The 26,367-nt window shown below is 35.8% G+C and overlaps 4 protein-coding genes across 9 annotated transcripts; 3 read left to right on the forward strand and 1 right to left on the reverse strand.

Moving 5' to 3' along the window:
• The first annotated feature begins 1,136 nt into the window (after positions 1-1,136).
• On the forward strand, positions 1,137-4,633 carry LOC118035195 (inositol 3-kinase). The gene is made up of 2 exons (XM_035040711.2): positions 1,137-2,271; positions 3,733-4,633. Exons 1-2 carry the CDS (start codon positions 1,402-1,404, stop codon positions 4,015-4,017), a joined length of 1,155 nt encoding a protein of 384 aa, XP_034896602.1. The 5' UTR covers positions 1,137-1,401; the 3' UTR covers positions 4,018-4,633.
• A 1,281-nt stretch (positions 4,634-5,914) lies between these two features.
• Positions 5,915-14,060, forward strand: LOC118035193 (SMR domain-containing protein At5g58720). 4 transcript variants are annotated; one of them, XM_035040709.2, is made up of 12 exons: positions 5,915-6,858; positions 7,597-7,622; positions 8,028-8,150; positions 9,039-9,118; positions 11,081-11,307; positions 11,543-11,619; positions 11,736-11,792; positions 12,419-12,471; positions 12,672-12,739; positions 12,811-12,927; positions 13,021-13,091; positions 13,597-14,060. In XM_035040709.2, the coding sequence occupies exons 1-12, from the start codon at positions 6,243-6,245 to the stop codon at positions 13,717-13,719; spliced, it is 1,638 nt and encodes a 545-aa protein (XP_034896600.1). In that variant the 5' UTR covers positions 5,915-6,242; the 3' UTR covers positions 13,720-14,060. The 4 variants fall into 4 exon arrangements, 2 of the variants coding, with proteins under 2 accessions (XP_034896600.1, XP_034896601.1); XR_012170747.1 differs by lacking the exon at positions 13,597-14,060 and having other exon boundaries at positions 12,821-12,927; XM_035040710.2 differs by lacking the exon at positions 12,419-12,471 and having other exon boundaries at positions 5,918-6,858; positions 12,821-12,927.
• A 3,658-nt stretch (positions 14,061-17,718) lies between these two features.
• Positions 17,719-19,838, reverse strand: LOC118035192 (peptidyl-prolyl cis-trans isomerase CYP20-1). The gene is made up of 7 exons (XM_035040708.2): positions 19,681-19,838; positions 19,415-19,493; positions 19,011-19,058; positions 18,893-18,916; positions 18,323-18,505; positions 18,174-18,249; positions 17,719-18,070 (listed from the first exon to the last, which is right to left on the reverse strand). Exons 1-7 carry the CDS (start codon positions 19,753-19,755, stop codon positions 17,932-17,934), a joined length of 624 nt encoding a protein of 207 aa, XP_034896599.1. The 5' UTR covers positions 19,756-19,838; the 3' UTR covers positions 17,719-17,931.
• A 496-nt stretch (positions 19,839-20,334) lies between these two features.
• Positions 20,335-25,821, forward strand: LOC118035190 (phosphoinositide phospholipase C 1). Of its 3 annotated transcripts, none has more exons than XM_073411399.1 (9): positions 20,335-21,722; positions 21,798-22,004; positions 22,202-22,395; positions 22,653-22,788; positions 22,884-23,341; positions 23,647-23,764; positions 24,796-24,939; positions 25,038-25,124; positions 25,383-25,821. In XM_073411399.1, exons 1-9 carry the CDS (start codon positions 21,705-21,707, stop codon positions 25,713-25,715), a joined length of 1,695 nt encoding a protein of 564 aa, XP_073267500.1. In that variant the 5' UTR covers positions 20,335-21,704; the 3' UTR covers positions 25,716-25,821. The 3 variants fall into 3 exon arrangements, with proteins under 3 accessions (XP_073267500.1, XP_034896597.1, XP_034896598.1); XM_035040706.2 differs by having other exon boundaries at positions 20,335-20,641; positions 21,211-22,004; XM_035040707.2 differs by having other exon boundaries at positions 20,335-20,587; positions 21,211-22,004.
• The last annotated feature ends 546 nt before the right edge of the window (positions 25,822-26,367 follow it).

Consider the following 26,367-nt stretch of genomic DNA (forward strand, 5'->3'; position numbering starts at 1 on the left):
ACTTGTCTTTAAATTTAATTTTTGATTAAAAATTGTTCTTCATCTAAAATATTTTTTTATGTGATTATTTTTATATATAAATTTATTTTATCATAAGTTATTAATACAATATTTTTATACAAGTTATCGTATTATAATATTTAGAGAAAAAACCCATAAAAACTTATCCCACAATAACTAAACTCTCAGCAACAATATGGATAAGTGCAAAGAGATGGAACCATTCCAATCATGTCAAATCAAGCCTAAAGACAAAAAAAACAATTGGTGTCGTTTTTTTAATCAAGATAGAAAGGAAAAAAAAGGTGTCCGTTAAATAAAAAAACCCCTAAATCAAGAACTCGGAAGCCAAATCAATTACGGCTTTTACCAAATAAATTGGGAGAAAAGAAGAAGAAAGTGTACGTTGATTTACTTGCGGTGGATTCTGGTTTGCATGTAGAAAAGAAGATACCCTAGATTTCTTTTAGGTATAGTGTTTTATCTTAAAATGGTTTTCTCTCTCTTCTTTCCCGCAACAAAGAGAGAAATGAAGAAATAAAAAAAAAATATAACCCATGTTATGTTTTGTAGTTGTATAGAATTGATCAATCTTATTCTATTCTTTTTTATGGAATCAAAACATTTGTCTTATACATAATAAATAATAATTTTTATACTGTCCAAAAATATATTAAATAATTTATACTCTTTATCTAATGTACTAGCACTTTCTAAATCACAAAACAAACTTAAAAACTTATACGAGACACAAACTTGTAAATATGTGTCTTTTATATTATTACATTATTATGGTATATACATAAAAACATTAATAAAATTTATTAGATAGTAGTTTTATTGTTGCTTGAGTGTGATAAAAATTATTTTTATTTATAAATATATAAAAATAATTTTTATATTAGAAGATCAAAATAATAAAAAAAATATAAAAAAATTAATTTAAAACTTAAAAAAATAAAAAAATTTCAAGATATAATCAAGATTCCTAACACCCCCATTAAAGAGAAAAATAAAATAAAATAAAAAATATAGAGGAGGAAAATTTTATCGAGAGTGAACACAATTCTCAATATCCCACTAGAATTTAATAATAACACCATCATCATCTACCCTGTATCAATATCATTCAATATTTGAGCGCTCCAAGACAAAGAGTTCCATCCTCGCCTCTCACCAAAATAAACAGACAGCGATATCTCTCTTCTTAAATTACATTGGAATTGGAGGAAAAGCCACACAAACTCTCTCTCTATGTTTGGCGCGCGTCCGTTTTCTTTCGACACATAACCAAAACACCCCATTTTTGTATCACTCCTTCATTTCTCATGATCGTTCCTAGTTTAGCTCTCTCTCACTTATGACCTGCAGACCATCAACTATTACATCAACTTCACGACAATGGTTACAACAGCAGCAGCAGCCCACAAACCCCAACAGCAGCAAACCCGTGTTTTGATTGTGGGCAATTACTGCCACGATGTTTTGATCCAAGACGACACCGTCAAAGCCGAATCACTTGGTGGTGCAGCCTCTTTCATTTCCAATGTTGTCAATGGAATGTCGATTCCTTGTAATTTAGTTTCAAAAGTTGGGGAAGATTTTAAATACCCGGTTGATTATACCCCAATTGTCATACCCACTTCAAAAACTACTGTTTTTCATGCTTATTTTGATCTAGGTATTCATGGGAATGGTCATCAAGATCGGGTCTTGAAACGGGTCTGTGCTTGTGACCCGATTCGGCCATCGGATCTTCCTGATGTGAGGTCTAATTTCGGAATGGCAGTTGGTGTTGGCGGGGAAATACTTCCGGAGACGCTTGAGAGGATGATTGACATTTGTGATTCTGTTTTTGTTGATATTCAAGCATTAATCCGGGTGTTTGATAGTGTTGATGGTACTGTTAAGCTTGTAAAGTTAGAGGAGACGGGATTTTATTCGATGTTGCCGCGAATTGGGGTTTTGAAGGCGTCATCGGAGGAGGCGGTGTTTATGGATGTGGAGGAGGTGAGGAAGTGGTGTTGTGTGGTGGTGACCACTGGGAAAGATGGTTGTAAAGTGTATTGGAAAGACGGGGAGTTGAGGATTTCACCCTTTTCGGCGAATCAAGAGGATCCGACCGGTGCAGGGGATAGTTTTTTAGGCGGGTTTGTGGCGGGGTTGGTTCAAGGTTTGGCTGTGCCTGATGCTGCTTTGTTGGGGAACTTGTTTGGTTCTCTCACTGTTGAACAAATTGGATTGCCTAAGTTTGATTCGAGATTGTTGCAGGTTTGTTTCCTAACTTTTTTACTCTTTTTGTTGCTATGGGAGTTTATTTTGATGCTCTAGTTGCGGTTTGATGCATTTGCTTTGTTGTGGAATATATCTTTTAATTGGAAGTTGTTTGATATTGTTATGAGAAAGTAGGAAACAAAAATCACTTTTGAATATCATAAATGAGTGGGATAAGTCGCTATTGAATTGTTAAATGTAATTACGGTGTGAAATTTCGGAACGAGCATTGGCTGCATAATGCTGGAGAGGGAATTTGTGAACAGCTATCTTTTTGTTGAGAAATCATTGCCTTTGAAATCTTTTGCAGAGAATAAATGTGGGTTCTTTCAAAAGTTTTATAAGAATCTTAGCTTATAGCTGGACCCCAAATTCCATATAATTCAGTAGGGCAGACTGCAGACTGAAGCCATCACTTTTAGTATCAATAGATTGTAGATATGGAACCTTGAAGGGTAGTTCAACTGGTGAAGCATTGGGTTTGCTCCCCAATGGTCACGAGTTCGAGTCCTCTCGGGGCCACTGGAGGCATATATGGTCGTTAACTTCAGGGTCAATGAGATTAGTCGAGGTGTGTGCAAGAGGGATGATAGCTTTTTTTTAAATACACGATGCAATGCACGAACTTGGTTCTTCTTGGGTAGATCATCAAGTTACTTGAAAGATGATGGTTAATCAGAATGCTAGAGAATCAGACACTTTTTGTGTTTGATTTTGTGTTATGACATTTTAGCGTATGGTGATAATTTGGCTTCCATACAAGTTGATTATTGTAATCTAATTGATTCGAAGATTTGTTATGCACCTATTGAAAGATGAGTAGATTAACAGTAGTAGCAGTTTTTGGCATAAAGACAATGATTCTAATAATTTGCCAGTAATAATCTAGAACCAGTCTCTAAAAGAAAGTAACAGTCTCATCAGGCATGTTACTACAGTATTCTTAGACTTCATTCCTGCTTGACCATTGGAATCTTAGTTAAGAGCATTTCTTCTGCTCTTTATGTTATTTGCTTTTGAAATGAAATGGTTGTTCTTTCAAGTATACATGAAATTTTGTGATTATGACAGGACTCCTTCCCAATATGCATGACAGACGTGGTTGGTTTCTAGGAATCTGCTTCTTTTGAACTTTTTTACTAGCAGTTAAGCTTATAGCTTTCTAAAGAGGGTGGATGTTTTGGATCAGAAACCACGGCAATTAATTTTCTAAATTTTGGGAAGGCAGAGATAGTGTGGGGTATCGCAGAAATTTTTGCATGGTAGCGGCCCTCTTCCTGTCCACAACAATCCCCCCTCACTTGAAATGAAAGAACCACAGTAGGAAAATATTTTCAATGCTACAAAATGAATTGCATGATCTTTCACCACTATTCTGCCATATCTTCGATCTCTGTTTGCAATAAGCTGGGTATGTTTTGTTGAGGATTTTTATTTCCTTCTGTTTTCTCTTTCTAGAGAGTGAAGGATGAGGTGCAGACAAGGAAAATGCAGTATCTGCATTGTGAGAGAAGTGATAATGAGCTGGAGTTCTTGAAGCCAGCTGGGCATGAACAGTTCCAAGCTTCCCTTGGTTCAGCAAAATTAATACCCCCATGTTCCAGTCAAGCTCGTCCATGGACTCCATCAAATTCTCCCAAGGAGACGGAGAAGACTCCTATTCCACATTACACGGTGCAGGCTAAATTATTGGTTAACTCTGTGTATGAAGAACCAATTCAAACAGTTGAGGGAAAACCATGAAATGGCTGGGGCATGGAACTGCTCTTCCCCTTCACGTTGTTCTTTTGTTGAAATCCAATAAATCGGCTAGCATAGATATCTCTTTACAACTGAGCGCCTGTTGTTTCTCATTTGTCCTGATATCAGAAGAGCAATCCAAATAAAAGCTGTTAGTGCCCGTAAAGTAATAAAACCTACCGGTGAAAGTTTCTATATACTGTACTTGTTGGGTGGTCTCTTTCTGTATAGCATGTGAGGCCATCTTTCTTGTCTCCGGCAGGACGATTTTCCAATTTTGGGTCATCGGTTGATGTTAAAGTTTGGAACTTTGAACACTGGATCATCAAAAATGCAGTTCGAGTTTTCCTAGGTTGAAAACTTGTGCTCCTGCAATCCAAGGTTCGTCCTTGATCCGTGTAGTGTAAGATAACTGGTCCAGCTTTGTTCTTTCTTTGAAGCTGTCGGCGGAAAGAGACGGCCACGTTGTGGAGATCTGCTTCTCTCAAATCAACATCCTGTGGGTTGTTGCCAATTGTAATGGTCCCATCAATATTGTTATTCTGAAGCACTAGATGTGGCAGCAGCAACATGCCACAATACTTTCATTATCTTTCAATGGCCTTTATCTTTACCTTTAGTGTGTCTTTTCTTTTCAAAAATGTTATTTATTTATTTATTTAAAAATATTATTGTAATTGTTTTTTAAAGTGTTTTTATTATGAAATATAATAAAATAATTTTTTTTATTTTTTAAAAATTATTTTTAAGATCAGCGTATCAAAACGATTTAAAATATACAAAAAATATTAATCTTTCACCAAAAAAAAAAATTAAATTTGTCTAAATATATTACCTTTAGTGTGTCTTTACTTTTCAAAAGTCTTTTTTCTTAAATATATTACCTTTAGTGTGTCTTTACTCTTCAAAAAAAAAAAAAATATTTTTTAAATATATTAACATGGTTTTTTTTTGTTTTTAATATTGGCATATGAAATTTATTAAAAAACATTAAAGAATATTAATTTAATACTTTTCAAGTTAAAAATAATTTTAAAATACATTTAAATTCATTTTCAAATAAAAAAAATAAACAGTAACATCAAAATTTAATATTTTTTTCAATTTAAAAATTATTTTAAAAAAATTTTAAAAAATAAATTATTATCTTTGGGTTGTTGCCAACTTTAATGGTCCCATAAATATTGTTAATCCAAAGCACTAGATGTGGCAAGAATAGTATCTTTAAATGGGTTTTTACTTGTGTGTTGATATTTCGCTATAAGATATTTTTTAAAAGTAATTTTAGATTAAAAGATATCAAATTTTTTAAAATATATTATGACACAAATACATGAAACCCATAAAAAAAAAAAACACTAAAAAACCAGTTTAATATTTTTAAAACATATTTAAACTTGATTTAAAATATAAAAAATAAACAATGACATCAATTTATTAATTTTTTTCAAGTGTAAAGTCATTTAAAAAAAAATATTTTGAAAAACATGTGAAAGGGCAAGAATAAAAGAATAGATAATCAATGTTTATGATTAAAGTAACGTGGAATTCATAATCAAATGTTTGCGATTTTGGTTATTCTCAAAATCATAAAAGAGGAGGCAGACAATGGTTATTCTTATTGTTTATTTAGGAGTGTAGTTATAATTATTTTTTAAAATATTTTTTATATTGAAATATATTAAAATGATATATATTTTTATTTTTTAAAATTAGTATTTAAAATGATTGAAAATATATAAAAAATTATTTTTTTAAAAATACATGTTAATCACGTTTCTAAATCCTGTGTTAATCACATCACCAACAACACCCTCAAACTCCAACTTTAAAAAAAAAAAAAAAAAAAAAAAAAATTAAAGCAGGAGAAAAGGTAAAGAAATCCATAAAAGAAAAGGAGTCCAAGACAATAATTGAGCGTGTTCAAGGACCTGTTTCAAGAGTGTGAGGTCAAAACACAGCCTTTTAAAGAGAAACAGACCCAAAGAAAACGCGCTATAGCAGAGATTCTGTGATGCTAATGCCATGCCTCTATAACCAACATGACTTTTCCCTCAACCTCCACCTTCCTCCCCCACTCTTACTGCGGTTATTTTCAGTGAACCTCTTCTTTATCTTCTCGCCCGAAACCCCCCTTCTCTCCTCCCATAATCTAGGGTTCCTCAAATAATCGAAATCGTCAATCTCTCTTAAATCTACTCCTAATTTCAATATCGAAACCCTAGGATATGATGCAACAACACAATAAGAAGAAGAAGAAGCGATCCGCTTCACGTGCCTCTAAACCCATCGCAAGTGACGGAGGTCAGGGTCAACAATCGCAACAGCAACAAAATCTGGAGCAGAGACAGGAAGGAACCAAAGTACTTGTGGCTTTAATGGAAGCTTTTGACTCGATCTCTGTAGAAGAAGCCGAAGAGGCTTATAGGGAAGCGAAGGGAGATATTAACAAAGCGGCGCAGATTTTGGAGAATTTGATGGAAAATAGTGAGGATCCATCGACAAGTTCCTTTTCGAGTGGGTTATCGGGTTTTCGTTTGGGTTCGAGCTCGAGTAGTAGTACGGGTTCGAGTTCGGCTTCAAGGGATGGGTTTTTGGAGGGGAATTTGGTGAATAGGAAAGGGTTTCGAGGAGGGAACAAGCAGAAGAGAGTTTTGGCGGTTACGGGGACGGTCTCGACGGTTTTAGGGAAGGAGTATGTTAAGGCCAGCCCGAGGAGGGATTCTATGAAAGCAAAGGACTTCGGGACTGGTGTTGTGGAGAAAGAAGAGGCGGAACAGTTTTTGTGTTCGATGCTTGGTAATGATTGCGAGCTCAGCATGGGTGTTGTTAGAGATGTTCTTGGTAAGTATTGACCCTTTCTTGTCTGTAGCCCTAGAGTTTTTTTTTTTAATTAGTTGAATCATTGGTTTCTGTCAAGTGAACTGTAAAATGGATTTGCTGGTTGATGTTCTTGTGAAAAATTGAAACGCATGGTAAAATTTGGGATAAAGGAGTGTGTATAGATTTGGTATGAAACTATGAATTCTTTTTGGTGTCCAATGTACTTCCCTAATGTGCTTTGCTTGGATACGAAGATAGTAGAAGTAGATGGTGTAAAAGTTATCCACTGACATGTGGGACTGGAGAGTTTTATCCTGGTTACTCGTGGGAGTATTTTTAATGTTTGGCCTTGGCGTTCATATATTTTGATTGGTGACTGCTAAATGTTCAAGATTTTGAGGGTTTTGGGTTGGGATTGGGAGGCGATACTTTTGAGTGTACTAGAAGTTAGTATTGAGGTTGTTTTTAGTTTCACTGATTTAAACTAGTTCTCAGCTGCAGTTTTTAATGGTTTTTCTTACTTAAGACTTTTTTTGTTATTTATTTGTACCTCCGTTTTACTCAACTGGAGGAGTCTCAAATCTATTATATAGGTTTGTGTGTGTATTTTAATCATGTTGGTAACGGGCTATATAATCATGATGTGCGTGTATATACAGATCTCATTATTTTTTTTTATTATTATTAGTTAGTGGAAAGGATTTCATGATTAATTTATTATTGTTGGACAACACTTGACTTGAGATCCTGATTTGGCAGGTCAGTGCGGATATGATGTTGAAAAGGTAAGGAAATTGTAATTTGGACGTTGTTCATATTTTTAGATTTGGAGTCAGTTTTTCTTCCCAGTATCACTCCTTATGAAAGTACCATCTCCATTTCCTTCACCACACTGTACACCAGGATTACTTCCATTGCCTTCCGCATCTATACGATGTTCATATCGAGGGAAAATAATTATGCTTCTCTGAATAATCTACCAAAGCTTTTTTTATTTGGTTGCAGTGAAGCACATGAAGCCCAGAGTCATCATAGTTATAATCTACCAATGTTCATATCTCCTTAAAAAATGAGCTGGTTATTGAAATGATAGTTTGTTGCTGTTGCAGCTTGCTATTCTACTTTTATTTCCGTGGAGCACTGATTCTTTAAAATATGAATTATGTTTTCATATGCATGTTATCTTTCAGGCGTTGGATGTGTTGCTTGATTTATCTGCTTCCTCCCATGAACAGTCAAGTAGTGGTAGACGTGTTAAAGATTCTGTAAACTATAAAGAAGATGCCAGATTTCTTGTTGAGCGCAGTGACAATGTAAGTGTTACCGTATGTGTTGTTTATTCTGTTGGAAATGCTGGCTAACCCACATTTCCTGTAACACTGCCGATTCCTTTCCTCAAGGGAACTTTTGGTTGGTTTATGTGCTTTAAAATTGATTTCTCTCCCTAGCCTTTTCGGTCTTAATTATTATCCTTGGAACCTCACAAGGTTATAAGAAGCTCTTAGGTGTTTGTTTCTAGAGTAGTTCTGTTGAGGAAATGATTATTTTTAAGGTTACTGCTAGAATTGGAATCTGATGAGGTTTTTTCTTTCTTTTTTTTACACTAGGATGATTGATTCTGAAAGTAAGAAGAGGTTGTCTATGGTGCATTTGTAATTTGTGAAATATTCTTATCCCATTTGTTTTTTTGATCTCTATAGGTGTCTTCTATGTGATTTGTTCACAAATGCAGTAACCTCCATCCTTCTGTTTTGTTCTTTTTCTATGTCCCTGTATTGTCTTCATTAATTTAGCATGCAGGCTTCTAAATGGGTAGTTTTCATGACAATCACACTGAATTTTCAATGCTATTCCAATTAAATACTGATGTACATTCAGTTCTAGCCGTTAACAAATAACCAAATATTAACCATGCCATTTTTATTAGAAAAGAGTCCTAGTTATATTCTTTCAGCATTCTAGCTACCCCGTGGTATTTTGCAAAGAGGTAAATCTAGGGCGTTATAGCCTAGGGATTCAACAGCTGATATAGAAGTATATGTTTTTTTTGTTTTCTTCCTGTGTTATTTTGTTTAATCAAACAATATTGCAAATTATACATTGTAAAAATTTCTAATTGTGGTGATTTGTTTTTCAAAATGTGGAAACTTGTGGCTTTGGTTTTCGCTATATATATAGTAATCATTTTAATTTTTCAACAGTTGACTGATGTGGCTTCTGATTGCACTTCCCATTCTTCTGAAAGTGAACTTCAGGATAGTGTATGGGGCTGTGGTTACAGGTAATCCATTCTGTTGTTATTGTTGTTAGCACCATCGCTCAACTAGTTGCCTTTTACATGCTGATATGCATATTGTGCATGTTTGGGTAGGTGTGGATATGAGTGTTGGGCCATATTTCAGGAGTAACTATTAAGTCACAATAGTAGTATTTCAAGGAATTATTTGGTACTCCTGATGTCTTGTTCTCTCACCCACAAAAAATGATATTTACATGTTGGTTCCACTTTTATGTGAGTGAAGGTGAACTACACTTTGAGTGCCTAATAATCATAGCATTTCTCTTGATTAAAGTTTTAACAAACAACTGTTGGGACAACCATTTTCTGGGCTTTTTTGCTGCAAGAGGTGTTAGCATCACTTGCTCTAGCACCCAGCCACCCACTATTAGACACTTGGCCAATTAAAACGTCCACATCACACCTCTCTTCCCTTTTAAAATTAGTAACTGACTCTGGTTAAATAAAGCATAAACAAGATGATTTTTTTGGAAGTATGAAGTCTCATCCTCGAAGCCACTAATTTTACTTTAGAATCTGTCTTTCAACCTTAGATTTCTCTTCAACTTTGCAAAAATAATTTATGTCATGTTTCCTTATTGTTTTGAAACAACTAAGAGCTCTTTTAATTAAACTAGATAGAGATAATTATATTAATAGTAGTATTGCAGGTTATACAAGATGAAAGAAATCAAACATTGAATCCTCCTTGTCTAAATGCGTTCAAGTTGAATTTGTTTGACCAAGAGAAGAAAAACCCAGAAAATAAATGACCTGAATGAGGTTGATTAATCTGCCAACTTTACCAGCAGAAAATGCATAAATCCTGATATTACAAGCAAATTTCTTGCAGCAATAATCCAATTTTAGCTTCTTCATGAAAAAACACATGTATGTCAATCTAGATCAAAGAAATTCGTGGAGACTTGTTTCAAAATCCTGCGATAACCCAGTAAACAAATTTACAGGATTCAAAAGTTGTTGGTAAAGGGTACATTTAATTATCAACCAAAATAACGGAATCTGCTATAGGGATTGTTAAGAGAGAAAAGGTTAAAAGTCATAATCGGTTTGGAAAAGGTTAAAAGTCATAGTCGGTTTGTATCGCTTGTTAACATAGGAATCTACTATGTGCAGTTTCCAGTTTTATTTGAATGAAGAAGTGGGATGTGTATATTTTAATTGGCTGAGTGTCTAATAGAGAACGCCAGAGTGAGTGTTACTAGCATTTCTCGTGTTGCAAATTTTCCCTAAGCTTTTAGCTAGTAATAGTAAAACTGTTGTGGTGGTAAAGAACGTTTCTTTATGGTCAAAGGATTGGAGGTCTCTTCTGTTCTGCTGGCCCACATCTTAAATTTGTATTCTTTTAATTTTTAATCTGGTGATATTTATTTTATATTAAAAACTGTATTTCTTTTAACTGCAAGTATTAATAGAACTGATAAAAGATGTAGAAAAGTTATCCTTTTAAATGGAAGGTTATGTATTTTTTCCTGTCAGTGAATCATAGCCTCCATTTATATTTTGTCGATTCTCATCTAACATTCTTAACTATCATGTCGAATATTTAATGTTGATTCAACTTTTTTCATAAAAAAACCTTAACGTCTTTGCTGGATGTACTCAGTCATTCTATTAATGTTAATGTTAATCAGATACATCACATTTTTATTGAGAAATTTAAGCTTAATATTAATTGAAATTCAATGTCTAGAGCATGGATGTAATTATAGCATAGGATTTTCAGCAGCAACTGAGAATAACTGTTTCTTTTCTCAAAATAATGAAAAAGGAAAGAAAAGGAGATGGCCAAAGTCATGCTGTATACTGCTATTGTTGAATGTGGATCATTACAAATTGCTAAAGAGAAATCATTTGTTCAGATACACTTGAACAGATTATTAGTCATTGAATCAACTGTAAAAAGCACCTAATGCAGAAGCTTACTTGTTTTTCCCTCTTTAGGAATTATTATCAGGCCCTTACTAGTTTCGAAGCTCCATCTTCAACTACCCCAATAAGCAATGAGTCAAATCTCCCTCAAAAGGTTTTGGAATGTTTGTTCAATGTTCCCATGAGCTCTGAACATGAACCAAGCACTATGAATTGGAGGAATGTAGTAAAGAAAATGCAATCACTGGGGCCTGCTGTTGATGTCTTTCCATCTATTGATGCTCAGCAGAATAACTATGGTATTTGACATTAATTTTTATTCATGTTATTTGTAGTTCTCATGCATTGTAGAATCATTTCTTTATCCACTTCTGATATGCTTCTGTTACCATTTTGCAATTTATCAATCTACTCTGCAGACAGCACAACTGCAATTGACAAAAAAAAAAAACTTTAAACAACTGTCTTGTTATATATGGATGATTAAATTTCATCATGCCTTTTTCTTTACATTTACTTCTCTATGAATTGTAGCTAATGGTGAAGAATATCATCTTCTTAGAGAATCTGCAAAGCGACACTGGAATTCAAGGGCCTCGTACTATCAAAAAGTAAGAAGATTTCCTACTTACAAGCTCCACAACATTCGATACGACATAAGAATTTAGGTCTCTCTCTCTTTTTATAACAAAATCTGTTTCTGATGGAAGATAAACTTTTTCTTCAGGCTGCAGCAGCATATTCAAAGGGAGAACGGGGGTATGCAGCTTACCTTTCAGATCAGGTTAGTCAGCTGCTTTAGGGAAGAATATTTGCATTTGTATTTTAATGTCACCATCCAGATTCAATCTTCTTCTTGTTTTATCCATTATGACGAGTTCTTATTTTTGTAAACTAAAAAGTCATATAGTGTCTGATGCATGAAATGAATTTAGTAGTCATGGAGAAGGTTCTAAATAATCGATGTAGGATTGCCTAGCCTACAGCAACAACAACAACTAAGCCTCATCCTCAATCTAGTTGGGGTCTGCTACATGGATTTGTTTATGTCATTTAGCTCGATCATAAACCAAATCCATCCCAATTTTAAGGATTTTAGATCCTTAAATATCACTTCCCCCTTGTTATCTTAGATCTTCCTCATCCCCTCTCTCTTTCCACAGACAACTTATTACTTATTTGAAAGTGATAAGGAGTCCTATTATTGTTGAACTGCCTAGCCTATCTTACAATTTATTTTGAAAAAATTCTAATGTTTTTTTTTTTCTAATGATATTTGTGATAAAACATTGTAAGATGCATTTACTATGGCATCTCCTTTTAAATTATATAAATCCTTTGGTTTGAATTTTTTTCTGGTGATTGTTTTTTCCATTATTTCATTTGGTTTTGAATTTTTGCTTGTTAAAGGCACAGAATCATGGCTTGCATGTCATACAAATTTGTCAAAACAGGGTCATCAAGTAAGCTGTGGTTTTCAACTGTTCTTTTATAACCATCACCCACCTTTTTCATTTTACTTGTGGGCTGGGTCTGAATGCTGTTGGAATGTATTTGCAATTATGTTGGTGGGTTACAATTTAGATTCCCAGGATATTTATGTACATCTAAATGGTGAAATTTGTGCCATAAATTGTTGACTTGCTATCTTTGATTTGGACAGGGGAGGATGGAAACTAAGTTGGCGCAGGAGGCAGATAAAAAGGCAAGCCAGGATATCTTTAAAGCTAGGTCTGTGCATGAAATGATTCGTTATTTTTCGAACCCTACATTTATTGTTGTAATCGACCATGATTTGCTAGTATTCTGCAGAAACAAGGGCATAACAAATGTCATAACAATTGATTTGCATGGGCAACATGTCAAACAAGCAATGAAGGTTTTGAAACTTCATCTTCTATTTGGAACTTATGTGCGCTGTAAGCATCTTCCTGCACTTCCTTATTTCTATGCAGACTTGCCTCGATATTCAATTTTGCTGTTTGTGATGAACATGTGTGGTCTGGTCCCAGCAATTCAAACTCTCAGAGTAATCACAGGATGTGGGGGTCGTGGTCTGGGAAAGTCAAAAGTCAAACAAGCGGTAAGGACTCCTACCATCCCAGTTCCAGTTAATTTGCTATCTTACATTGGAAAGTTAGTTAGTTAATTGTTTTTTCAAGGTTCGACGTTCTGAATTGTGGCAATGAATTACAAAACGAAATCCATGTCCTATTGTCTTGTATTAGCTAAATTTGAATAGGATGACTCAGTGTCAGGAAAAGTAAGAGGGCCTTTCTCTAGGGTTTGTGGGAATATTCCCATATTAGTTTGGCTCCTGATTAGTGTAGTAGCAATTGCCTTGTTTATCCTGTAACATGATGGGTTAGCCTTTGTAATTCTCATGTCGATTTGTCACATGGGAAAAACAATGTACTACTTTACCTCTGTAGTTTTCTTCTTCTTTTGTCTTTGAAAACATTTGACTTTGGGAAATATTGGGATGGAAGAACTGAAAAGCGAGTTTCTGACATGCAAAAGCTAGCTGCTGAATCATCTAGGTCTCCTGCATTGACAATATACTGTACTTTTCTTTTTAATGAATGTAGGTCACAAGACTCCTGGAGAATGAAGGTATTGAATGGAGTGAAGAAAACCAAGGAGTGTTGTTAATCAAGATTGATGGATGCAAAGAGTTTAGCTTTCTGGATATAGATAGCGATACTGACTAATTGTATCCCAAGCGAAGCAGTCGAGCACACAACAGGTTTTCTCGTTATATTGGTTAACAATCAATAGGGATTCACGGATCAGGTACTGTAAAATGTTAAAGAATAGGTTTCAGATGTTAATATCCATGTAGTAGCTCCGTTCCTTTACGGAGGTAGGTGAAAGATGAGCTAGACTAGGCCGCACCTAAGCTGGTAGATTAAGCTCCTCTTTGTGCTCTGAACGTGTATTGAACCCTCCCTTTCTAACTATCATTGGTAGATTATGCTCAGGGATTGTAAGTCAGAAATTGACCAGATTACTTGTTCTTATTTAATAGAGGTACTGGAATTTCACAAAACAATCTTCTGTCTTCCAAGCTTGATTTGCATTGCCTCACTCAGAATTTTTCTGTTGCTGTCCTGTAAAGCCTAGGCTGTGTAATTGGGAAAGTAATGAATTAGTCCATGGCTGTGTTTCTGAGTCGTTTCCAACCATTCTGAACTTGTAATTATTTTCCTTACCCTCCAACAATATTAGCGGCGCAAGATCCGTGATCTTACAGCATGAAACATGACGTATCTTCAGAATCCAGCATCAAGGGAATTACGAGGTAATAGAGTGACAAATCCAGTAATGTCATTGTCAGAATTTCAAGATTATCAAAGGGTAATTGTTAATTTGTTAGGAGTTAGATTAGGATAGAGCAGAATATTTAGGAAGACTTCACGACGACTCCAGTTCCTCAACCGTTGATACGTTTCCTTGTATTGTTTTTGCCTGTTCACTTCCTTTCCTGAAACAAAACAAGACTAAGTCGACTTCTCCCAAGTTGTTGGGTTTAGGTCCTTTATCAAGAAGCAGGCTTTGAGCATATTCCAACTTCGCTGATCGAAGCCCATAATGGCATCATCAGACTCTCAGATTTGACTCTTCTTTTCTTGTCCAGCACATTTTGATATCAAACGCCGCCGTCCCACTATAACTCCATGCTGAAGGATTCCAAGTCATCGCGCGTCTCAAGGCGCGTGTCCTGACGCGCCTAAAGCTCCGAAAATCAGTCGACGAGAGAGATATTTATTTGTTTATTTGAACGGGAAGATATTTTTTATTTTAGCATCATTAAAATCACCCAGGCGGCCCAATAAGGCAGCGCTTTGGGACACCAAAAAAATATATCAGGTCAGCACTAAAGCGAAAACAGAGAGGCGCGCCTCTTTTTTTCTGTTTTTTGAAAAATAAGCATCCACTATACACCACCAGGTATCAAGGGTCCTTTGACGGACCAATCAAGACTCACCAAATGGCAAGAACCAATCGTTTCCAAAAACATGACTGGGTTGTCAAATTCTTCGACAACCACAGACCGCCATTTCAAGTGGGTTAGCCTTCGACCCGACCCGTTTCTCTCTCACCACAAGATATAAAATCAAGTTTAATTTTCGTTATTTCTGCTGAATAAAACAGAACCTGAGTGACGAAATCGAGAGAGAGAGAGAGAGAGAGGTTAAACTCACATATGAAGCGTTGAAAAAGCTTGAATCACCATCACTGGTGGAGGAAGAAGAAGATCCAAGCATGAACAACACAACCGTTACAGCTTCACCAAAACCAAACAAGAAGCGAATAAAAAACGACAGAGGAGTAGCAAAGAAGGAAGAAGAGTGTGACGCGGAGGCGTGGGATATCCTGAGCAAGAGTTTCAAGCAGGTGCAGAGCGTACTGGATCACAACAGTGACTTGATTAAACAAGTGAACGCGAATCACCAGTCGAAGATTCCAGATAATCTCGTTAAAAACGTTTCATTAATTCGCGAGATTAATGGAAATATCACCAAGGTAATGTCGATTTACTCCGATTTATCATTCAATGTCTCCAACATTGTTGAGGAACGGCGTCGCCTTAAGAATGGAGGAGAAAGCAATTTGGAGAGCGCTAGCAACGAGTCTTGAAATGAAGTCAAATCCTCAAAGGATCAATCAGTTAAAGTAATCTCGATCATCTTTGCTTAATCAATAATGCTTAGTCAGTCAATTGATAATGAACTCTTTTGAGGTCTGTCGTGTTTGTCTTGTTTTGTGTCCTGGTGGTTGGTTGTGGTGGAGATGGAGATGGAGATGGAGGTCAGGCGGTGATAATGATGGTTATGTATGCTTATGCGGTGTTTGTTGTTATGTTTTATAAGGATGATGATTTCAAGCCTGCGGGACTGTGGTTTACTGCATTGTATGCAGACGTAATAAGGTATTTATGCTCTGTTTATTTTTTATTTGTCTTACTTTCTCTTTTGCTATATTTGCTTGCAAAACTCTTAACAGAGGCTGACGGAAAGACTATTCAGTATACTTGTGTGATTGTTTGAGCATCTTCAGAAGGCCCCATTGTTGTAACTCGGGTGTTTGCAAAGACTATTCAGGCCTAAACGTAGTAGGATCGAGAGAACTGACAAATCTTTGACTTTGCTTTTGGTGGACAGTGCTGCTGTAATCATCTCTGCTACAGTCACTGTCTTTTCATATGATTACTTTAGTAGTGTTTCACGAGTAGAATGTGAAAGACAGCAAACAGCAAATCCCTTTTTCCAAAACCTTATTCTTCGATGGGTTAATAATCAATTCTTTCATCTTATTTCCTTGGGTGTTAGTTCTCAACAACTGTACTTTCCCTAACAAAATCTCTGGCCATAGGACAGCTCCATAAATACTCCAAAGAGCGTCTTTTCCTTTATCGACCACTATAGCGAGTTGTTATTTATTATTTATGTATTTGGAACTCGGGAAATTGTTCATCTATGACAATAAATTCTAGATGAAATTTGCTGTAGAATCAGTGGGAATGGGAAGATGTACCAGTTGTGTTTTCTGTTATTGAAAACTTGAAATAGACATGGATGGAGGAGCAAGAGAGAAGAAATGTGAACTGTCGACATAATACAAGTTGTTAACAACAGGTTCTAAAGGCAGTTAGAGATGACGTTTCCAAAGTAAATCTAGGGTTGAGGTTAAAGGGTCGTAGTTAAAATATTCTTCTTATCAGTAGTTAAGCAATCCATTATCTTATTGTTTTTTGATGCTCGAGTAAGGTAAACTCGTTTCAGGATGTGGATTAATGACATGAATTTGGTCAAGTGGACAGCTCAACTACGGGAGAAGGAAGAGAACACGGATTTAACTTCTGGCTGCCTTTTGTCAGTGTGTAAAAAAATACTGGAATAGTTGAGCAGTTAGGGCTATGTAATGTCATGTGTGCTATTGATTTTTTATTGATAGGCTCGACCATAGCTGATCACACTGTAGATGCCGATCCCCTAATATTTGCATATTATAATAAAAATAAATAAATAAAATAAAACCAGAGTTTTAATAACATCGAATTGAATGCATATAATTTCATATATGAAAATTAACAACTCAAACTTTGAATTTAACCATGTTTATTTTTACATTTAAAGAGCATTTAAAAAAAAATTATTTTTTTATTTTAAATTAATATTTTTTTTGATATTTTTAAATCATTTTAATACATTGATATCAAAAACAACTTTTAAAAAATAAAAAAAATATTATTTTGATATATTTCTAATAAAACACACTTTAAAAAACAATCTTTAAAAAACAATCATAATAACACACCCAAACATTTCATGCACAAGGTATATGCTGCTGCAATTGAATTTTAGCTTTTTGAATCACAGTATTTTCTGAAGTTATTACAGAGGTTGTTTGGTAAGTTCATAGAGTTTACTTTTAAAAGTTTTTAAAGTACTTTTTAGTTTGAAAAAAATTAAAATAATATAAATATATATATATATATTTTATAATTCATTTTCACAATAACATATCAAAACAATACAAAAACAATTCTTTTTAAGCAAAACAAATTTCAAAAATTTACAAATCTACAGTTAAACAGCAGCGCTAAATACCCCCACTAAGTCATAAATCTGTGTCTGATTGGATTAAAAATTATATAAATTTAACTAACCCACCATCTTCGGCACTTTGATGCCTCAAAATAAACGTGCGCCAAATAACAATCCATCACTAGTATTTCAGATGCATTACATAGTTCTCACGTGAAAGCATTTCATAAAGGCCACTTAAAACATCTCTAAGATATCAGAGCACAGTTCATCTCACCTTATGCAGTCTTCTTCTACATAATGTGAAAAGAACACCCATTATCACCGGACATGCTGGTTAGGGGGGGGGGGGGGGATGGAAATAGCAGACACTTATAGAGGGAGTTCTCCACTGTCCGCGACGACAACCTTGCTCTTGGGCGTGCCATTTTGCCTGCCTTCAGCTTCAACCTTGTAAACCACATCCATTCCAGATATGACCTTGCCAAACACAACATGTCTGCCATCCAACCTGTACATAGTTTGATCACTCAGTAGTGCAGACAATTCAGTATTCGATCAGAGCATTGCAGCTGCATCTCACACCAAATTTCAAAACATAAACATGTCATTACCAGCTAGTTGTCACTGTTGTGATGAAAAACTGTGAGCCATTTGTATCAGAACCAGCGTTTGCCATTGATAAAATTCCTGTACAAAAATAGATCATGTTTATCACGCAACCACAAGGCGGTTTATCAAAACTACCGAACATTTCACCTACCAGGTCCAGTGTGCTTCAACTTGAAATTCTCATCCGCAAACTTCTCCCCGTAAATTGATTCTCCCCCTCTACCATCACCAAGTGTAAAATCACCTCCTTGGATCATAAAGCTGGGAATAATCCTGTGGAAGGCACTCCCCTTGTAGTGAAGCGGTTTCCCACTCTTTCCAACACCCTTTTCTCCTGCGATAAAGAATAATGGTGCAGCATGAACCTAGCTTTTACAATTCAGTTGCAAGAGGCTAAGATCATGGGGGTCATTTTATGAAAACGAACCACAATAAAAAAAACTAATTGTCTTCTATTTCTTCTAAAAAAACGACCAACACATAAAGCCACTTTTATAGTTCTCTCTAGGGCTTTCAAGAATTTCCGAGGTCAGCAGTCCAGATATTCATCACCAATTAGACGATCAGACATTCAGAAATGAAAATGGCAGAAACGTTATATTTTCTGTAAAAAGCAAGTCCAACTACTTTGGAAATAGAAAAACGATACAATGGAGAGATGGGAAATAATTCATCTATAGAAACGTGTAGATAAATGAAGATGCTTAGTTTAGCAGCTTACCGGTGCACAGTGCCCGGAAATTTTCTGCAAATTGGAAGCATCAACTAATTAACAACATTCTGAATCAAGATCAGCAACAATCAAGGAACCAAATATACCTCCACGTATAAGATTATACCTACGGTCTTTGGAACTGTCTTGCCAAATAGTCCGATGGTAATGCGACCTGAGAATAGATGTCATGTTTTAGTGACCAATATTTGAGAACAAAGCAATGCAAAACAGAGAAATTTATACAACATGTTGCTTCCACTGCAGAGTTCAACAGTTACAATAACTCCAATAATTTCAAATCGTTCCCTAAATGAATGAAAAAGTTGGTTATTGCCAACTATATTGTCCTTGGATCCAGAATGTAGCAGCACAAGAAATATCTCTCGGATGTCAAACAGTCTGTTTGAAAGCAAGAACACGACAGCATGCATAAACAGAGCAAATAGGTCACATAGGCATCTAGCAACTTCTTCATCGAAATACCCAATTGCTTCTTTTCTTTTAATATAATCCGAATAAAGAACATACCAGCTGGTTTTCCATCAATCTCAACATCAAAGTAAACTTTATGGGTAATCTCCTTCAAATCTTCCTTCGACTTCTTCGCCTGAAAAAGGTTACTCAGATTTTCAGCGTTATAACCACAATTTTCACCAATCAATAAAATCTTCCAGTCAACGATTAAAACACAGAAAATCAGAACAAAATCTCTTAATATTTGCCTCGATCTAATAGAACCATTATAGCCGACGGACCCAGATAATTATTAATCAACATAACTGATCTTAGATTACCTGGATGAGAGTCAGAGTTCCGAAAAGGACTAAAGTCCACAGCAGAGTAACAGCCAACGATCCCGATCTTGCCATCTCTGCTTCAGGGTTCTTTTGCTAGTGACAGTGAGAAGCTGCATATAGGGTCCTTTATTTTTTTTTTAATACAGGAAGGGAGTGGCATAGTCCAATGGAATTGCGCCGCGTGGCTAGCTGGATATTTTAGTTAAACCCTATTGGTTGATAAACGTGGAGTCTCCAGGGCCCTTCCTGGCTCAGAAAAAGGCCGACATTTGGTGGGCTATGGTTTTATGATTTGTGCTTTGATCTCTCTGGGCCTTCATCCTCAAGTACCTGTTGGATTGATGTTTTTTTTAAGATTTAGGATATGATAAGTGTGAAATATATTAATTCTTTCCAAATTTAAAATATTATCCAATACTTTTTTTATTACGATAAATAAAAATAAAATAAACGTAATAATTTATGTTAATATAATTAATTAAAATATAAACTATGAAATTATATATATATATATAAGAAATAGACATCATGTTATCTAAGTTTTTTTTTCAATAATATATCATAGTACTTCGTAAAGATAATTATGGTAGGATCAGCAATCATCTCATTTTTTCTCTCTTGAATTTAATTATCACTGTTCATATACATACTAATTAAGTATATAATTTTTTAGTCTATTTATAATAAATATCGTGTTTATTGTTATGATAGTTACATAAAAATAAACGTAAAATTATAATATTTATGTTTTTATTTAAAATACCTCTCAGTGGGTTCTCCCATATCCGCCGCCGCCCCTGCATCTACAATGCCTCCGCCGACTTGCCAGTTTCTCCTTCCAAGTTTGTGCTACACCCCGGAATCATCCACTTGTTTGTGCTGTTTTTAGAGGGATCAGTCTATGGTATATGCTTTCACATTTGCTAAAAGATTTGGTTCTCATGGCAAACAATCCAAGGTTCTTTACTGCATATTGAAGGAGAACTCATGGCTGTTCTTTGATTATGGTCTTTTAGATGGAAATTTATTTATATTTTCAACAACAACAGTTACTTTTTACGCATATTGCTTACTCTACACTCTAAATGCTTGGTAGAATTCTTTAGGTTACGCGATCAGGCATTTTCATTTATGTGAGACATTCTGAGTTTCTATGTTTTAAGTTGCTTGCTTAGAGCTCTCTGCACTACTTACAACGGGGGAATGAACCGCATGCATGAGCCTAGTCGACCTGGAGCCTTAAATGTCTCGGGCTTAACAATTTTCTGCATCTGATCTCCTAAAGTGATTTGAGTTGGAACTTCATTGCTTTCTCCTTTTTTAGCACTATAAAATCTCAAGTTCAATATGGCGAGGAGCATAAGCAGATGGAAGTAAATTTGCCCGGATGAAAATGCAAAACCTTCTTGATATTACAGATCATTTAAAGTACAATAACGTGATTGTAAACCTAAAATGAAACCAAAAGAATAGCAGCAAATCAATCTAAAAGCAGAGAACTCAATAACTTGGTTTATTTTCTTGCAGAGTTGCATATGCTATTCGCTTCTCTGATGGGAATATTATAAAGTACGAATGGGGTGTCAAAACAGAGTGTGATAATGAGCTCTGTATTCTCCAGTGAACTCTGCAGCTTAAATGCCAGGAATTTTATAACTCGAGGGACGGATGCATTTCCTTGCCCCACCACTTCATTCTTTTTATCTGTTTGTGGTTCAAGGTTAATAGCAGCGACAAGAAATTCTTTCCTTTAATTCAGTAGGAAGATTCGTAGAATTACTACTTTCTTCTGACCACTATTGTTTGTTCTGAAACAACAAATGAAGAGGACGGGTTGTGAAAATTGTAGCTTTCTTACAATTTGCGCGTCCTAGATGCTCAGTTTGCTCTACCAACACTCTTGAGATGTACAGCCATTTGAAGATATTCTACTCTTTCTCCATTCCTAATAAAGCAGAATCAAAATACATGGAAGCATAAACAACATCAAATCAAGGATCTCATCTCTTTTTCTTCAACAAATGGAGCAGCCTTTCAGGGTCTGCATCATTTGCATAAGAACTTTCGTGCACAGGGTGCTTGAACCCCCTGATGATGTCAAAAAACTTTTCCAGGACTACTCACAGAATGGCACCATGTCAATGGATGATCTACTTAAATTTCTATCGAAGGTTCAAGGACAAAACAATGCCAAGGAAGAAGACGCTGAGGCGATCTTTAATAGTCTCAAGCATCTCAACATCTTCCCAAGAAAGGGTCTTAATCTAGAAGCCTTCTATCGATATCTTCTTGGCGACCTGAATACTCCTCTTTCTCCATGTGTAATACTCCTCTCCTCTTGCACTTCCAGAATAACACCAAACATCTTTCACGCATCCATCTTTAACATCTTGATTATTTAAATCTTCCGTGTCATAGCCAATATTGATATATAACTTTTCCAAATCCCCCCCACCCCCCTCTCTGTTTCGTGTGTGCTTCCTATAATGGTAATTGTGTGTGATGTTTCTGAATTCAGGTGCACCAGGACATGACTGCGCCACTAGCTCATTATTTCATGTACACAGGCCACAACTCTTACCTGTCTGGGAATCAATTAAGCAGTAAGAGCAGTGTTAGACCTATCAAAAAAGCTTTGAAAAATGGTGTAAGAGTAATTGAATTAGATCTATGGCCAGCCAGGAACAACGATGTGGTGGTTCGCCATGGTGGGTATGGAATTAATTCACACTTTTATCTCTAGATCTCATGTTGTGTTACTTGTGTCTACCTAATTTATGCTCGAGGTTTGTTTTGTTTCGTAATATAAATTTGTGATTTTCATTGAAAATAAGAATGTGAAAATGATTCATGCTTAATTGCATCGGCTCTAGTAAACAAAGATACGCATAACCCTTTTGTTTCTCTTACTTCTGAAGCTATATTATTGTCAAAATTACGAATTGATTAGATTTCTTTTATATACGCAGGACCCTGACAACATCAGTGAAACTCCTCAGATGTTTGCGTGCAATTAAGGAATTTGCCTTTCAGGTATCCGAATATCCTGTTGTGATAACGTTTGAAGACCACCTGACTGTCAGTCTTCAAGATAAGGTTGCTGAGGTGAGAGTGAACTTATATCATGGGATTTTATGTTTTTTTATTGCTGGCATGATTTCGAGTGTACCTCTTGTGTAACCAAAATTGGTATGCAATAGATGGTCACTAAAACATTCAGGGACATGCTGTACCGTCCCGGGAAAGATGGATTAGAGAAATTATCACCAGAGTCATTGAAGAAGAAGATTTTGATTTCAACTAAACCGCCAAGAGAGTATCTTGAAACTCAAGACAGCAACTCTCCGCACGAGTCAAAAAAATCATCAGAGGAACAAGGGGGTGATGAGAAGTTGCATTCTTCAAGAATTAACCTTTTTAGTTGCTCATCCATGTGTTTCGCTAAGCAGGATCGGATTGATGAGGGAGAACAGCTTCAAGGAGAAGATGAGGAGATGACAATACCTAAATACAGGGATTTAATTGCCATTCCTTCAGGGAAGCCAAAAGGTGGATTAGAAGAATGGCTCAGAATAGATGAGAAAGAAGTAAGACGTTTGAGCTTGAGTGAGCAAGAACTTGATAAGGCTACAAGAACATATGGAAAAGACATTGTCAGGTAAATAAGATAATGTATTCAGAATAAGTTTATCCTTCTCTTCCGCCCCTTAAAAAAAAACAGCTTTGTTCATCGACAAGGATTCTGTGCTTCATTGATATTAAAAACCCACGTTGTTAAGTCGGGGACAGCATTGCAGAGCTGGGAGTCTTAAAACCTGGATCTTCTGCTCATTACGGAGGCAGTGCATGCTTTTCTAAATTTGTTCTAGTGCTCCTACTGATTATAACCACCGGTATTGCTTACCTTGCTTCCCATCTTAAGTGTTAGTTCTAACTAGCAAGTCTAACGATTTCTTCCACTAGGTTCACCAAGAACAATTTGTTGCGGGTATACCCCAAAGGTACACGCTTGGATTCATCTAATTACGATCCTTTCGTCGGATGGAAACATGGAGCTCAAATGGTTGCATTTAATATGCAGGTTTGTCTCCTAGCTTCTTAGGTTGATAGAATGAGTACTGATACTTTGTACTCTTGGGATATCTTCGACTTTGAATTCTATTTCTAATTTTCTCATGCATATATATCTTCTGATTCTATATTAGAATACACCTCACTTCAAAAGAAGCGAGGATGGAATTGTAGCTTTCTGTTCCATTATTCCTGTCATTGATCACTCTCTAGAGGACATTAGACCGAACAAGACACTCTCAAATGAATACTTGAAAAGAAAAGCCTTATATAACTTCATTTCAAAAGTTCTTTAGGTAGAAAAACTGTTCCAACAGTACAGCCGATGCAACAAATAAAAGCAGGTCTCATAAAGATCCTGCAATGTGCTTCTTGCAGGCAAGATAAGTATAGTTTATGACTTTCTTGTTACTGTGTTGACTCTGAGCATTTTCTTCATCAAAAGGGATTAGGAATACTAGTCTATTAAAAAAAAAACAGCCTATTATTGTCGAGGTAAATCAGGTCCCATATCTAAAATGCAAGTTCTTTTAGTGATCAATGACGACAATTCTGGAGTATTCTGGGTAAATTTTTAAGAATTCTTAGAAATCTGTGGTCATTTTGCTTTAAGATATAGTGTCCCTATAACATGCAGCATGCTTTAAAATTTTCGGTAGTGTATTATAGGCTGGAGAGTCGTGCCACTATGATTCAAGTCTAGGAAACTTCTTCCAATAAAAGAACAGTGATTCTCTGGCCACGACGTTATTGGAAAAACAAAAAAACACCAAAAGTGTATGAGACTACACTATCATCAAACTTTGTCTTAAATCTAAATTGGGTGTTTGTATTCCTGGAAGCTCCAGTTATAATGGAATAATTATGCTTGCTTTCTTATGCTAACATTCCATCTTCAGGTTTGACTGATATCAATTTCAACAGGAAGAGAATTTTGAATTGTTTGAGCTCCATTTCAATTGACTGTTGGGACAGATTTCCACTCTCTGTGCTATGGCCTTGTGTGTTTTCTTGACCCTTTCCTCTTTATTTCCTTGACAGGGCTATGGGATGCCCCTTTGGATTATGCAAGGAATGTTTAGAGCCAATGGTGGCTGTGGTTATGTGAAAAAACCTGATTTTTTATTGAGGGAAAATGATGATTTTGATCCTAGTGTGCCCTCGCCAGTTTATAAAATATTGAAGGTCTGTGGGCTTAAATAGTAACAGTAAATGTTTTAAATTCCACTTCTCGTCTCCTTAATACTGAAGCATCTGGATCGGACTCACCTTCTAATTATCAGGTGAAAATCTACTCTGGGGAAGGGTGGCATTTGGATTTTCGCCACACACATTTTGATCAATATTCTCCACCTGACTTCTTGGTAAAAGTAAGATCAAAGTAAATATGTGTGATAATTATAGTAAATGTGCCTGTAGGAGTTTCAAGTCACAAGTTTTGAAAATGCTTCACCTTCAGAGTTCTGTACTTGTTTGTGGTCTTTGACATGCCAGCAGTTTTCCCGAATTTCTTATGATCGTCTTAACGCACATCACTTGCATTACTCATTGGCAGAATAGATCTCCCTCTTTTGGAACATAACCATGGAAAAAATGTTACTTCTGATAACCAGTTACTGGATTCACAGGTTGAAATATTTGTTGGGGTCCGTGCTAGTGAAACCAAGAGAACACAGATAGCTAAAAACAGCTGGCTACCGGAATGGAACGAGGAATTTGAGTTCGAAGTGGCTGCTCCTGAATTGTCAGTGCTTGGGATTGAAGTCGATGACGATGATAAATATGGAAGTCATGACTTCGCCGGCCAAACATATTTGCCTATATCAGAGTTGAGAACTGGTATTCGAGCAGTTCCGTTGTATGATCGTAGAGGAGAGAGATACAAGAGTGCAAGGCTTCTTATGAGATTTGACCTAAAAGACTCCCGAGAATGTTCCGAGCGACAAAAATCACAAGATTGACCGTCTCCATTAGCGGATTGAACCAGGGAGTCCATTTAGAGGAACCAGTGTCTGTATATATACATAATCAGGATCCAATTTATAATTTTTCATATTTTAAATACTATTGGCTCGTGTTGATCTGCTTTTTACGTATTTTTAGAGTTTTAAGGGTCAAGATAAAACACCAATAAGATATCTACAGGTAATTACCGGTGATTTAAGAAACTTATTTAAGATTTGATCACAGCATGATCTTAAGAATCCATGGCTGCTTCGATGGTTGTTGAAAGGTGGAGACATTATTTGGAACATGATCAATTCCTCATTAAGACTGGTAGTGAAAGTCTGCAGTATCTCTCAAAGCAGAAGATGCACGCGCCATTGCAGAGGAAAGAGGTAACTAAGTTGGTGGGTGCTGCTGCACCTGACTCTGACACAAAATTGTGAGTGTCTGGAATGCCATGTGCCTCATCAAGTCATGCATTTTCACCGCACTGCCGCCGTAGATTCTTCCCGGTAAGCATATATTTTCAAGTCTATTAAGCAAAAAAATATAAATTAAAACATGAGCCCCACGAAGTATAAACATGTTACAAGTAACTAGATATTATCATTAATGCAAAAGATATATAGTTAAGAGAGTGTTTGGTTTGGAGGTAATTTTAGTTTT

Source organism: Populus alba, chromosome 9 (genome assembly GCF_005239225.2).
Source record: "Populus alba chromosome 9, ASM523922v2, whole genome shotgun sequence".
Lineage (NCBI taxonomy): Eukaryota > Viridiplantae > Streptophyta > Magnoliopsida > Malpighiales > Salicaceae > Populus > Populus alba.